The sequence below is a fragment of the Chironomus tepperi genome, unplaced genomic scaffold, assembly GCF_022539635.2.
Source record: "Chironomus tepperi strain 1889 unplaced genomic scaffold, CSIRO-AGI_Ctep_v1 contig_9, whole genome shotgun sequence".
Taxonomy (NCBI): domain Eukaryota; kingdom Metazoa; phylum Arthropoda; class Insecta; order Diptera; family Chironomidae; genus Chironomus; species Chironomus tepperi.
The window spans coordinates 1,044,291-1,055,822 of record NW_027226131.1 but is presented as its reverse complement, the minus strand read 5'-3'; the positions used below and the strand labels follow the sequence as shown (position 1 = coordinate 1,055,822).

General features: G+C 31.2%; 3 protein-coding genes and 1 long non-coding RNA gene across 5 annotated transcripts; 2 read left to right on the top strand and 2 right to left on the bottom strand.

The window, feature by feature from the left end:
* Positions 1–1,557: 1,557 nt before the first annotated feature.
* csul (protein arginine N-methyltransferase 5) lies at positions 1,558–3,952 on the top strand. 2 transcript variants are annotated; one of them, XM_070634166.1, is made up of 4 exons: positions 1,558–1,629; positions 1,703–3,332; positions 3,443–3,645; positions 3,760–3,951. In XM_070634166.1, exons 1-3 carry the CDS (start codon positions 1,579–1,581, stop codon positions 3,634–3,636), a joined length of 1,875 nt encoding a protein of 624 aa, XP_070490267.1. In that variant the 5' UTR covers positions 1,558–1,578; the 3' UTR covers positions 3,637–3,645; positions 3,760–3,951. The 2 variants fall into 2 exon arrangements, with proteins under 2 accessions (XP_070490267.1, XP_070490259.1); XM_070634158.1 differs by having other exon boundaries at positions 3,443–3,952.
* On the bottom strand, positions 3,791–4,700 carry LOC139085946 (uncharacterized). Its single transcript, XR_011543968.1, has 2 exons — positions 4,565–4,700; positions 3,791–4,501 (listed from the first exon to the last, which is right to left on the bottom strand). It is a non-coding gene; the product is annotated as an uncharacterized lncRNA (long non-coding RNA).
* Positions 4,701–7,285: 2,585 nt separating this feature from the next.
* Tmem43 (Transmembrane protein 43) lies at positions 7,286–8,465 on the bottom strand. The gene is made up of 2 exons (XM_070634677.1): positions 8,334–8,465; positions 7,286–8,270 (listed from the first exon to the last, which is right to left on the bottom strand). The coding sequence occupies exons 1-2, from the start codon at positions 8,434–8,436 to the stop codon at positions 7,312–7,314; spliced, it is 1,062 nt and encodes a 353-aa protein (XP_070490778.1). The 5' UTR covers positions 8,437–8,465; the 3' UTR covers positions 7,286–7,311.
* Positions 8,466–8,723: 258 nt separating this feature from the next.
* On the top strand, positions 8,724–11,009 carry LOC139086118 (type 1 phosphatidylinositol 4,5-bisphosphate 4-phosphatase). The gene is made up of 7 exons (XM_070634446.1): positions 8,724–9,105; positions 9,466–9,656; positions 9,843–9,850; positions 9,920–10,062; positions 10,131–10,189; positions 10,255–10,419; positions 10,479–11,009. Exons 1-7 carry the CDS (start codon positions 9,042–9,044, stop codon positions 10,593–10,595), a joined length of 747 nt encoding a protein of 248 aa, XP_070490547.1. The 5' UTR covers positions 8,724–9,041; the 3' UTR covers positions 10,596–11,009.
* Positions 11,010–11,532: the final 523 nt, after the last annotated feature.

Below are 11,532 nucleotides of genomic sequence, written 5' to 3'. Positions count from 1 at the left end.
TATTTTCCATAATAATTAAACAATAGCTCTTCTTATTAATCTATGGACATTGTAATCTATGTATTTTGATCATTATAATTTAATTCTCATACTCTTTAATTGTTTTTAAGAAATTTCAATTCAAAATAATTTGTTTAAAAATGTTTTGTAAAAGTTTTTTTTATGTTTTTTGGTGAAAGGATAGTTTTAATCATGTCAAATTTGACAACAAATTGTTAATTTTAATGAAACCTAATATCAAAAAACACATGTACAAGAATTTTTATAGATTTATTAAGAAACTAACAAAACTATTATTGTAATCAAGTTTAATTAAACTTAGTTTTAAAACAAAAAAGTTTTTTGTAATTTATTAATTTTTGCAATAAAGGGCTTAGGAACTAAGCAGAAACATTACTGTTTTTATTCAATTTTGGAAGCAAATTTTCAGCATTTTTCAGATTTTCACCAAATTTTCAGCACTTTTTCAGATTTTCACCTATTTTCCATTGTTTACTTCATGGAATATTTATCCAAAACTCTTCAATTATAAGCAGAAAGTAGTCACTTGACAATCATTGATCAGATTTGAGTACTTTCCGGATTCTGAGATCATAAAAAATTTCCAGTTCTTTAATATTCCGGGATAAAATTGAATTCAATTATTTAAATCAATTTATGAATGACTAATCTTCATTATTCTAATGCTATGACGTTGTTTAAATGCTGAATGTCCATTAAAGGATGTTGAGGTTTGACTCATGACTGACAAAAGTTCTATTTGTAGAATATCGTATTAATTAAAGGTACACTTTCTGACAGCGATCACATTCAGCTGTCAATTTTAATTAATTTCGCCGTCAACATCCCATTGTGTCTTAATTCTTGCTTAAGAATTACGGTAATAAGGGCGGTGAAATGTAAAGAAGCGAGACTATCAGAACGGCAAAAGACAATGATAGATCAAAGTATGAAGTACGTTAACCCGTCTAATCGAAAATACAGCCTTACAAACAAAAAGGTTTTCGAAATTTTGAAAATTGAGAAAATACAGGATAAGTACAAAATTACTGGCTGTCACTTGGTTATAAGTATACTGTTGCGACGACGCCATAATGCCAACATTTTGTAATGAGCCGATAAGCATAGCCGATCCGGCTTTAATTATTAACAACGATGTTTATTCTTCAGTGATCAGATACTGATTGTCTTTTTGATCTATAGATCCAATATCAGATGACGTGATCGTTATTGACAGTTACTGCGATATTACAGAAGATGAAAGAGGCCCGACGGAGAATGTCACTTAGCCTACAACAAGCATCTTATTAATTAATAAATTTAACACCCTAGTGTGCCGCGAAAAAATTTTAAAATGAAATTTTGAATTTTTAACAACAACAAAGCTCAATTAAAGTCTCAAATCTTAAGATCTCATGCTATACTTGATACTAACGCTAAAATTTCAATCAAATTCAATTGCCCATGCCTAAACTAAAGAGAAATAAAAATAAGAGAAAGTTAACGAAGAATTGGAAATTCAAATTAAAACGCGCTTTTTCCATTGTCAACCAACGTAACCTGAAAAAACTACTGAAAATGTCTCGTCAAAGTTATCTTCTTAAAATTGATAAATCACCAGATATACAGGTAAATAAACTATTTAATTTCGTTAACTACATCATAATTAATCAACATTCATTGTCGGATCTTTTTGTTTTAGGCTAATTACAAGTTATCTACGGAAAATGGATTTTGTGGATTAGTAACATCAATAGTGAATTATGAATATAAGCGAGATCTACTTGATGAGAAGGTTGCAGAGCAACAAGCTTGCTTTACCAGATCACCACTGGTGTTAGGGGCAAATGAGTGGCTTTATAGCATATTTCCAACAATTACAGTGACTAATAAATTGGACAATTCAAGTGAAGAAATTCGGAAAAATTACGAATTGTTATTAACTCAAGAATTTAATTATCTTAATCATGTCAAGCCAAGAGGATATTATTACATTCGTCCAACATGTAATCCTGAAACAATTGCAAAGTTTCTATTAGAAAGGATAGAAAATACAGCAAATGATTTAATTTTTGTTATTGAGATCCAGCTACACAGTAATAAAAATTACTCAAGAGCATATCGACGAGATCTTCCACCAGTTGAAGATGATATAGATGACCAATGGTTATACTGGAATGCACTCCATAAAGCAGCAAATTATCATCCAAGAATTGAAGTTGCAATTGTTCTGTCATCAGACTTACCAAGCAATGATCTTGAGATTTATCGATGGTTTGGCGAGCCAGTAATCATGCTAATCATTCCTCATACCTCATTCACAACAAACTCATCCAATTTTCCAGTCATGACAAAGAAGCAGCAAGAAATTGTGAAAATGTTTATGCAAAATTTAAAACTATATGTAGTCATTGATCCAAAATCATCGAGTGACCATAGGATTAAAACGTATCTTGAATATATTGATTATTTAAACAAATTCGTTGATCGTAGTTCTGATGAAGAAAAGGATTTACTTAAATATCCACTTCAGCCTTTACATGACAATTTAGATTTCTCAACATATGAAGTATTTGAACGAGATCCAGCAAAATACATTTTATACCAAAGAGCTATAGAAAATGCATTAAAGGAAATGATCAGTGAAGAAGAAAAGGAAACTAGAAAAGCTATCGTGCTGCTCGTTGGTGCTGGTCGTGGTCCATTAATCAGAAGTACACTTAATGCAAGTGTCAATACAAATCGGAAAGTTAAAGTTATTGCTGTTGAGAAGAATCGCAATGCTATTGTTACTTTAACCTGCTTAATTAGAGATTTATGGCCTGACAAGGAAATTGAATTGATTGCAAAGGATATGAGAAATATCGAATTAGAGGAAAAAGCTGACATTCTAGTATCGGAACTACTCGGTTCTTTTGGGGACAATGAATTATCACCAGAATGTTTAGATGGTGTGCAGCATTTACTAAAACCGACAGGTATAAGCATACCAGCTAATTCTAAATCTTACATCCAACCAGTCATGTCAAAGAGAACTTACGGACAAGTTCAAAAGCGTGCAGAAGATCAGAACAAGAAACGAGAGAAATACAGTGAATATACGGAAGTTAATTGGCTAATTTACTCAACTAACATGTTTCATATTGATGATGTTAAGGAAGTATTCACATTTGTGCATCCGAACAAAGATGATAAAATTGATAATTCACGTTATGCTAAGCTCAATTTTGAATCTTCAATTGACTGTGTGCTTCATGGATTCTCTGGATACTTTTCATCGGAGCTATATAAGGATATTGAAATTAGCATTGTGCCGAAAACTCATACGAAAGGTAAGCATTGAAAATATTAATTTTTAATCCATCGGATTTAAATTTAATCCGCCAGATTTATTTTTTCAAGTTTTAATATTCACTTCTAATTTCTTTCTATCCTCACAAAGGTATGATCTCATGGTACAGCGTTTATTTCCCAATATCAGTGCCAATTCAGTTGAAGGCTGGTGATAAAATAGAAGTAGAATTTTGGCGAAAATGTGATGCTGAAAAAGTTTGGTACGAGTGGAAGGTCAACGCGCCGGAAGAAACAATCGTTCACAATCTCAATGGTGAAATACACCCTATTTTATTGTCTTAATTTGCAAAGGTCCATGTAGCTTTTTGCAGACTGACTTTTTCATAAAGAAGTCTGTAAGAGTCGAGAGACTCAATGTTGGACCTTTGTGATTTATCGATAAATAATTTTGAAATCTTCTTTCAGAATTTAAGTTTAAGAATCAAAACAAAGCAAATTTCTCAGAATTATTAAGTTGCATTTTATTGAAGTAATTTTATAGCTTATATGAAGTATAGCTTTTGCAGACTGTTTACATAAAATATCCAAACAAAACAGATATTTCCATCATAACAAATTTATTGACACACTTTATAATCTAAAAATTGAATAATATGAAATATTTTTTGTAATTAAGCATTAAAGTTAAAGTTTATAAAATAACGGTCATTAAGAATTTGAATTTTATTTTCGTTAAGTTTATTGAAACTTCGTCAAAGCTTCGTTAAATTTACTATTTTTAGAAATATCGTTTAAAATCTACCAGGACGTCCTGGTCTGTAACCTTGAGCTTGTTGCTGGAAGTTTCCAGGAGGACCATAAGATCCAGAGTTTCCGGGAGGACCAAAAGTTCCAGAATTACCAGGAGGAACAAAAGATCCAGAATTTCCAGGAGGACCAAAAGGTCTAGAGTTTCCAGGAGGACCAAAAGATCCAGAATTTCCAGGAGGACCAAAAGACCCAGAGTTTTGAGGAAAAGTTCCTGGATTTTGTCGAGAGCCGCCAAAATTTCCATTTGGAGGGACTAGTCCAGGATTCTGTTGAAAACCTCCAAAGTTTCCGTTTTGTGGGACATTACCAGGTATATTAGATGGGAAGTTTCCATTACCTCCATTTGCTTGGAATGGACCTCCTCTTTCAGGAACTCCGCCATTTTTACGTCCAAAATCTGTGCAAAATATTTACAATTCTTTTTACATTGTCAATTCCTGAATTTTTATATCGCACTCACTTCCAAACCCTTGGCCTTGAATTCCCAATATGCCAAATGTGCAAATTAATGCCATCAGCAAAACACTTTGTGGATACATCTTGTCAATTTAAGGAACTTTCGACAACTGAACATTTGGATCATTTTTGTCAAATTAAGTATTATAAGACATCTATAATTGTGACGAAAACAAGACTGTCTCAATAGTCAACAAATGGAAAATATGGCAAAAAAGTTATAGGATCTAGCAGAACTCGACTAGGACTTTGTATGGAAATATTGACTCAAGTTGTCTTTGAGCTATGGGATCTGGGAATTAACCAGTACTGAAGTCAATTAGGTCTACAGATTAGGAATATCACGCACCTCTTCCACGACAAGCTGAATAAGAGATTGAAACCAAGACGAACCTTTCTTAACATCCATTGAACTCTCTCTTATTTGTATTGTGCATGCGACCTTCATAATCGTGTAATAAGATCATGGCTAGCTACTGCTATCGATTGAGGTATTATCAAAAAATTTTAATTGCATGCACAGAATAGTTTTTCAGTAAGCAAGCAGTGACAATAATAATTTATGCCGAAATAATTCAAAGAAATTCATTGCAAAACATAGCAAATCGTCAATTGAATCTTAATTATTTAAATTTGCTTGATTATTTTCGTGTTTATGTTCCACATACTTTTACATATCTTTGAATGTCAATGTCTGCATAAGCTTCAACTTGGCAATAACAAAACATTTTGTATCAATGATGGCTCAATATGCATTCATATACTATCGCAAATAATGCAGAATATGGAAAATAGAAGTCAGCAATGTGTCGCATTGAATATTTTAATTGATTGCTGTTTAGGAGCTGGTTTTTGATGGGAATGAGTTGGGTTTGTGGTGCAGATTGAGGGAAATTATAAGATTTTATTCAGTTGTCTTCAAGTTCATGTCATTTGGGTTCAAATTTTTGAAAACTGGAGCAATTTTGAATTTTTGAAAGACGTTACAAATTTTGAATTTTTGGAAACCGTTAAATTTTTTGAAATTTTAAAAACCGGTAAGAGTTTTGAATTTTTGAAAATCGTTTTTGAAATCAGAAATTCAATTCAAAAATGCGTTGTATCCACCCAATTTCCAACAGCTTTAATTAAATTTTATCAATATGTAGTTGTGCTCACTATTTAAAAAATCTCTTCGATTAAATGTTTTCAGAAAGAGAGCTTTACCTCGACTACACATTGTTTGGTAGGGATTAATTGATAATTTTATTGTAAATATTTTTATTTTTATAAAACCACTCTCATTCTTCGGCTCATATCCACTCAGTAAGGATGAAGCGGCTTGACATTTTAATTTCTATTGTGAGTCCAACGATTAATTTTATTTATTTCCATTTCTAATTTTAAATTAATTCTTCAACATTTTTACAGTTTTTAATTGCTACAATAAATCAGTTCCTCATCTGCACATGCAATCCTATATTCGCATTTGATTTCTTTGGGAAATCACAGACTACGACGCCAGAATCTGTAATTAGTGACTATCGTCATCAGAAGAAGACAGACTCAAGTTTTGAACATTCGAGTGCTATAAAAAATGTGACCGTTGAAGAGGAACCGATGTATACCGAAAGTAATGCTGATTTTTATGCTGAAGTATTTGGTCGTCTTGTTGGATCAGTCCGGAGTAGTTTTGCTGACTTAATTGGTGATATAAAGAAACGGAATCAATATTTTAGGGACCGTAATGACCAGAATGAAAGGAACCAAACTAAAACATCAGATGAGCTAAATCTAGAAGCAATTATGAGGCAGTTAGCGATGCTTAATGAGACATCAACAAATTCACTCAATGATGAATCGGAAGTGATGTCACGTAAGACTAAAAGGAATCCATTTATAGACGAGGTAGGTCAACTAACAATTCCAATAAATTTAAGCTCATTTGAGAATGATTTGATATCTGAAGAAGCCTACACAGCATTAAATGATGACATGACTAGTAAGGACGATCATTGGCTACGAAAATATTATGAATATTTTGAACAAATTAAGGAAAATCATCATAACAGGAAGGAGAAGAAAATTATGAATTTATTTAAACTTATATTAACGCCCGTACTTAAACTTAACAAAACAGAAGTGGACGAGACATTTGATGACGATATAATGTTCCGAATTATTCAAGGTAATCACACAATTGCTGATATTACGCCATTCCAAATGTTAAGGATATTACATAAAGAGAGCAATGACCGAATACAATTAAGGATGAAGCTGATCCTCAAGAGAATTGTCTATAAATATGCACGGCTATACTATATAGCAAGAAAGAATTACAAAAACTCACATGGTCACCATCAAGACATTCACAGTGATGAGAGTGATAGCTTTAGACTTTTAGATGACATGCCTGAGAATGATATATCAGACAGTGACTTTGAGTTCTCAACGAATGATGCAAAACATAATTTTCAGACGGTTGAAGGCATTGCGATATTATTACTGGAAATTTTTGGAACCTTTTTGGCATTATATACTGGATTTTGGGCTCATTTGGAAAATGGATACTTCTATGAACTCTTGGGGGAGTAGCTATAAACATTTTTTAAAATAACGGAAAATGAAAATTTAAATTTAAATCTTAGGATTAATTTTTAATCCGACGGATTTAATTAATCCTAGAATCAATTTTAGTTTTCTGGATGTTTGGAACATTAAATTGAAGAAAAACTGCACAACAGGATTAATTGGAAGTACTATTAAAGATCTTTATTGTTCCAAAATACCAACATAATGCAAACTATGCCTTAAAATATAAATAATAATACAATAAATTAATGAAATTTTAAAATAACTATAAAATTGATTTTGGGAATTGACTATAAGAAATGTTAAGCTAGTACGATCAAATAGGAATCGAGTAAGACTTTCAGTTGTGCTCACAGCAAACATGATGAGTATAAATGAGAATAATCTGGTAAACCAGATGTCTTTCTTTATGGCTGAATGTTCCAAATGGAAGATTTCTTCCTTAGACAGTGCGCCTTTAGACAGCAACAATATTTTACGTCCACGTTTGTTAATAAATGGATTGATTCTTCCTTTTTCGAATCTTCCGACGATTGTATAGACATCACCTTCTAGTCCAGCAAATTGGAACCGAACTCTCATATCTCCAGTTTGTAGATTAAACAGATCTTCTGTGTGATAATAAGCATTGCTGTGCATTTTGATGAAATAATCATCAGGTCTTGTGTCTGATGTTATGTCTACCCATGTATTAAACATATATTTTGCTTCATCGCTAATTTCGAAGTCTCCAATGTACACTTTTTCAGCTACAGTAATTTTACTCTCCATTGGCTTTTTTGTTGGATTTTGATGACTTAGGCTGTGGAAGCTACGGGAGTCAATTAACTTTTCAGACCATTCTTGATAATAATAATAATTTCTAGAGAAGCTCTCATCTGTCATCTCAAACTTATTTTCTGTGTATTCTTCTTGCCATTGATAAATTTCAACTATCTTCCTTAATTTTACAGCTTGGACTAGGATATTGTAGCTGGTTTCTCCTAATGCTTCCTGAACTTTAATTTCACCGGTAAAGTGGACTAACTTGTTCTCATAATCTGGAGATCGTTCCCTAAAATATCCAGAATTATCTAATTTGATTGTAATGGCATCATTATATGCTTCATTTAATGAGGAATTGAATTTGAACAATCGGCCTAAGGATGAAAAGGATAAAATCAGATTTATCAAATTTTAAGCAGTTTCCTTTATGAGCATACCTTCATTTCTATTTAATATTAAGGAGCCTATTATAAAGAATATGATTCCTAGAGTATTTTGTATCAAGTTCCGCCTATATTCCTTAAAAATTATTTTAATCATTTTAGTTCCTTCGGTTTGTTTACGTTTTGCAGCACAGATTGTCTGTAGATTAAGAAAGTCATTTGGTACTTAAATTGCTACCTGACCTAGTTTTTCCGAATCAACATTGTAAACAATCGGTATCAAAAGTTATTTTAGTAATATTCCGGCATTCAAGGAACGCAGAGCTAAAGAGTTAATTATCGTAAAAATTTCACAGCAACAAATAACGGCCATAAAAAATTCAAAATCTCAACAGTCATAAAAAATTCAAATTGTTGTTGAAAAAAATCTAGAACCTTACAAATTGTCAGGTTTTGAAATTTCATGGAACTAAAAAATAAATACAATTAAAATTTTGCCGATTATCAGCGTTTATAATGCTGTCCGGCTTATAAATTAATATCGAAAGATATCTTCCAAATACGATAAATTCGATTTAATTAGATTTGAGGGATTTGCATGGTTAATTTCAGTGAAATTTTATGAGATTTTAAAATAACAAAGAATTGGTGGCAAGAAAAAAAGTGAAAAAAGTTTTAATTTAATTCATCTTAAAGTAAATTATATAGATTTTAGCATAAGTGTTGATAACAATTAGTGTATGTGCCGTTGTATATTATTAAATGATGGATGAAAAACAGCCATTGCTGAAAAATGAAAATAATCAAGTTGATGTCGAAAATGCAGGTAAAAAAAAAATCTCGTCATTCTTTATTCCTCCCTTTTGTGCATCTTTATGCATAATTCTATCCCATTGAACATTTTGTGCGTAACAAAAATTAGCACATTCTGTATCTATAGTATTTCGTAAAGTGAAAAAAACATAACAAGTGACTAAGTCTGTCCAAAAAAATGTTCTGCCCGTATCTTAATCATTACATTTTTCATTGTGTACAATACGATAGATCATTATGTGTATTGTTTTCATTAAGGATGATGACTCAGACTGTGTACAGAAATGAAAAAATCCATTGAACCTTTTTTTGATGCACATATCAGAAAATTTTATGCGTATTAAACTAAATTAATCTTTATCATAATTTTAAGGTGGAGCATTACAACAACAGAATACGACAATAAGCTCTTCAATAGGACCAGATGAACTTCCACCACCATACACATCAAATGAGGAGCGAGGATTGCCAATGGTGACATGCAGAGTATGTTCTGCTATGATTGATATCTCGTGGAAACGAGAACAGCATGTGGTTAAGTGTAATCAATGTAATGAAGCTACGGTAAGTAACTCAAGAATAGACATAACAATTATGCTTCAAAGTAACTTGATCCCACAAAAAAATAAAACATCAATCCATATAAATGTCTAATTTCTCATATTTATTTTTCGTCATTTCTAATGCTTTCTTACTGGAATCGCTTTTCACTGTCCTGTGACATTAATGATTTTTTTCTGATGGGATTAGCCAATACGGTAACTATTGATATACTTTTTGTGATACTTTGAACTTGTTCCTAAAAATACTTTATTTTATGACTCTAGAAATGCACCGCCAGGTAAAAAGTATGTAAGATGCCCATGCAATTGCTTGCTAATATGCAAAAGTTCATCCCAACGTGTCGCTTGTCCACGACCAAATTGCAAGCGAATCATCAACTTAGCTCCATCTCCTGTAACTCCACCAGGTGAGTTCTATAAAAGATCCAGTAAATAAAGCTTTAAAACTAATCTTATCATGTTTATGCTTATTTAGTTCCTACAATGCCGGGAATGTGTAGGGTCACTTGCGGTCATTGTCATGACACATTTCTTGTAAGATAAGCTCAGATTTATTTCTAAATATAATTGATTAATTAATGTAAATCATTTAATTATAGTTCAATACATTAACAAATGCTTTGGCAAGATGTCCACATTGTCGAAAAGTGTCATCCGTTGGAGTTGAATTTGCAAAGAATCGTAGTAATGTATATCTTGCACTTGGTATTCTTTTTCTAGCACTTGCCATTGCTATGCTTTGGGTGACATATAGGTATTCTGGTGTAAGTATAAATCACATTCAATATCATTTGCCATTACATAACAATTTTTTACATTATAGGAGTATGGCGGAATATGGATTGGATATTTTGCCATGTTTTTAGTCGCTGTTTTATTATTCGCCCGAACATATTACTATCGTCGGATGAAAGTTAGTGTCATTGAAGGACCGATTTAAGAGAAATTAACTGAAGATGTGGAGAATTATTAAAAAAACTATTGAGTCTCTCAAATCATATTAGATTGCACGTTTAATAACTGATTATCATTTTTATAATCGTTGCTGCTTTCTATCTACATTCATACATAATAATATTTTTTCAAGAAAAAAAAAAAGTTTAAAAAATTACACTCTTATTAGTGCTCTGGAATAATTATTGCTTATTATTCCCAAAATGATGTGGAAACAACAAGATTAAAACAAAAAAAATTACCCTTCTTTTTATAACTACATTATTGATATTTAGAAGAAAATTGTAAAAAAACGAATCAAAAAAAAAAAAAAGATTATAAACTGCTATTACTTAATATACTGGAAGTTATGATTTGATAGTGTATTCCTTAAATAATGATTTTTGACTGATTTAATTAATAGTCATTTATAGGCCCATTTTCCAAATTTAAATATCTATTAATTGAAAAAAATTAACGATCAAAAAATATTCAGAAATTAACGGCTAAATGAAATTTGAATTCAAAACTTTTGCATAACGAACCAAATTCAAAATTTTTTAAAAATAACGGCTAAATTTTCAAAATATAACGGTTTTTGGAAAGACATTTGGCTAACTTAAAACAGACTTTTCAAGAAAAAAAAAGCCTAAACGCCAGACAAGACTAAAAAGCTTTTGATAGCGAAAATTATCTAAATTATCATTATTTAACGAATATCCTCTTAGAATCATTAAGTTATTGTATGATGGTATTTAAATGATAGCGTCAATGATTACAAGTAAACGTCATCATTCCCAAGCAAAAACTATAATAAAAATTATTCATTATAATGAAGATTTCACATAAATACCTAGATAAGACAAGATTAACAACAAATGAGAAATCTAGTTATAATATTCAGTTTTTTTATTTTTTATTTTATGTGATAAAAGTAAAACAAA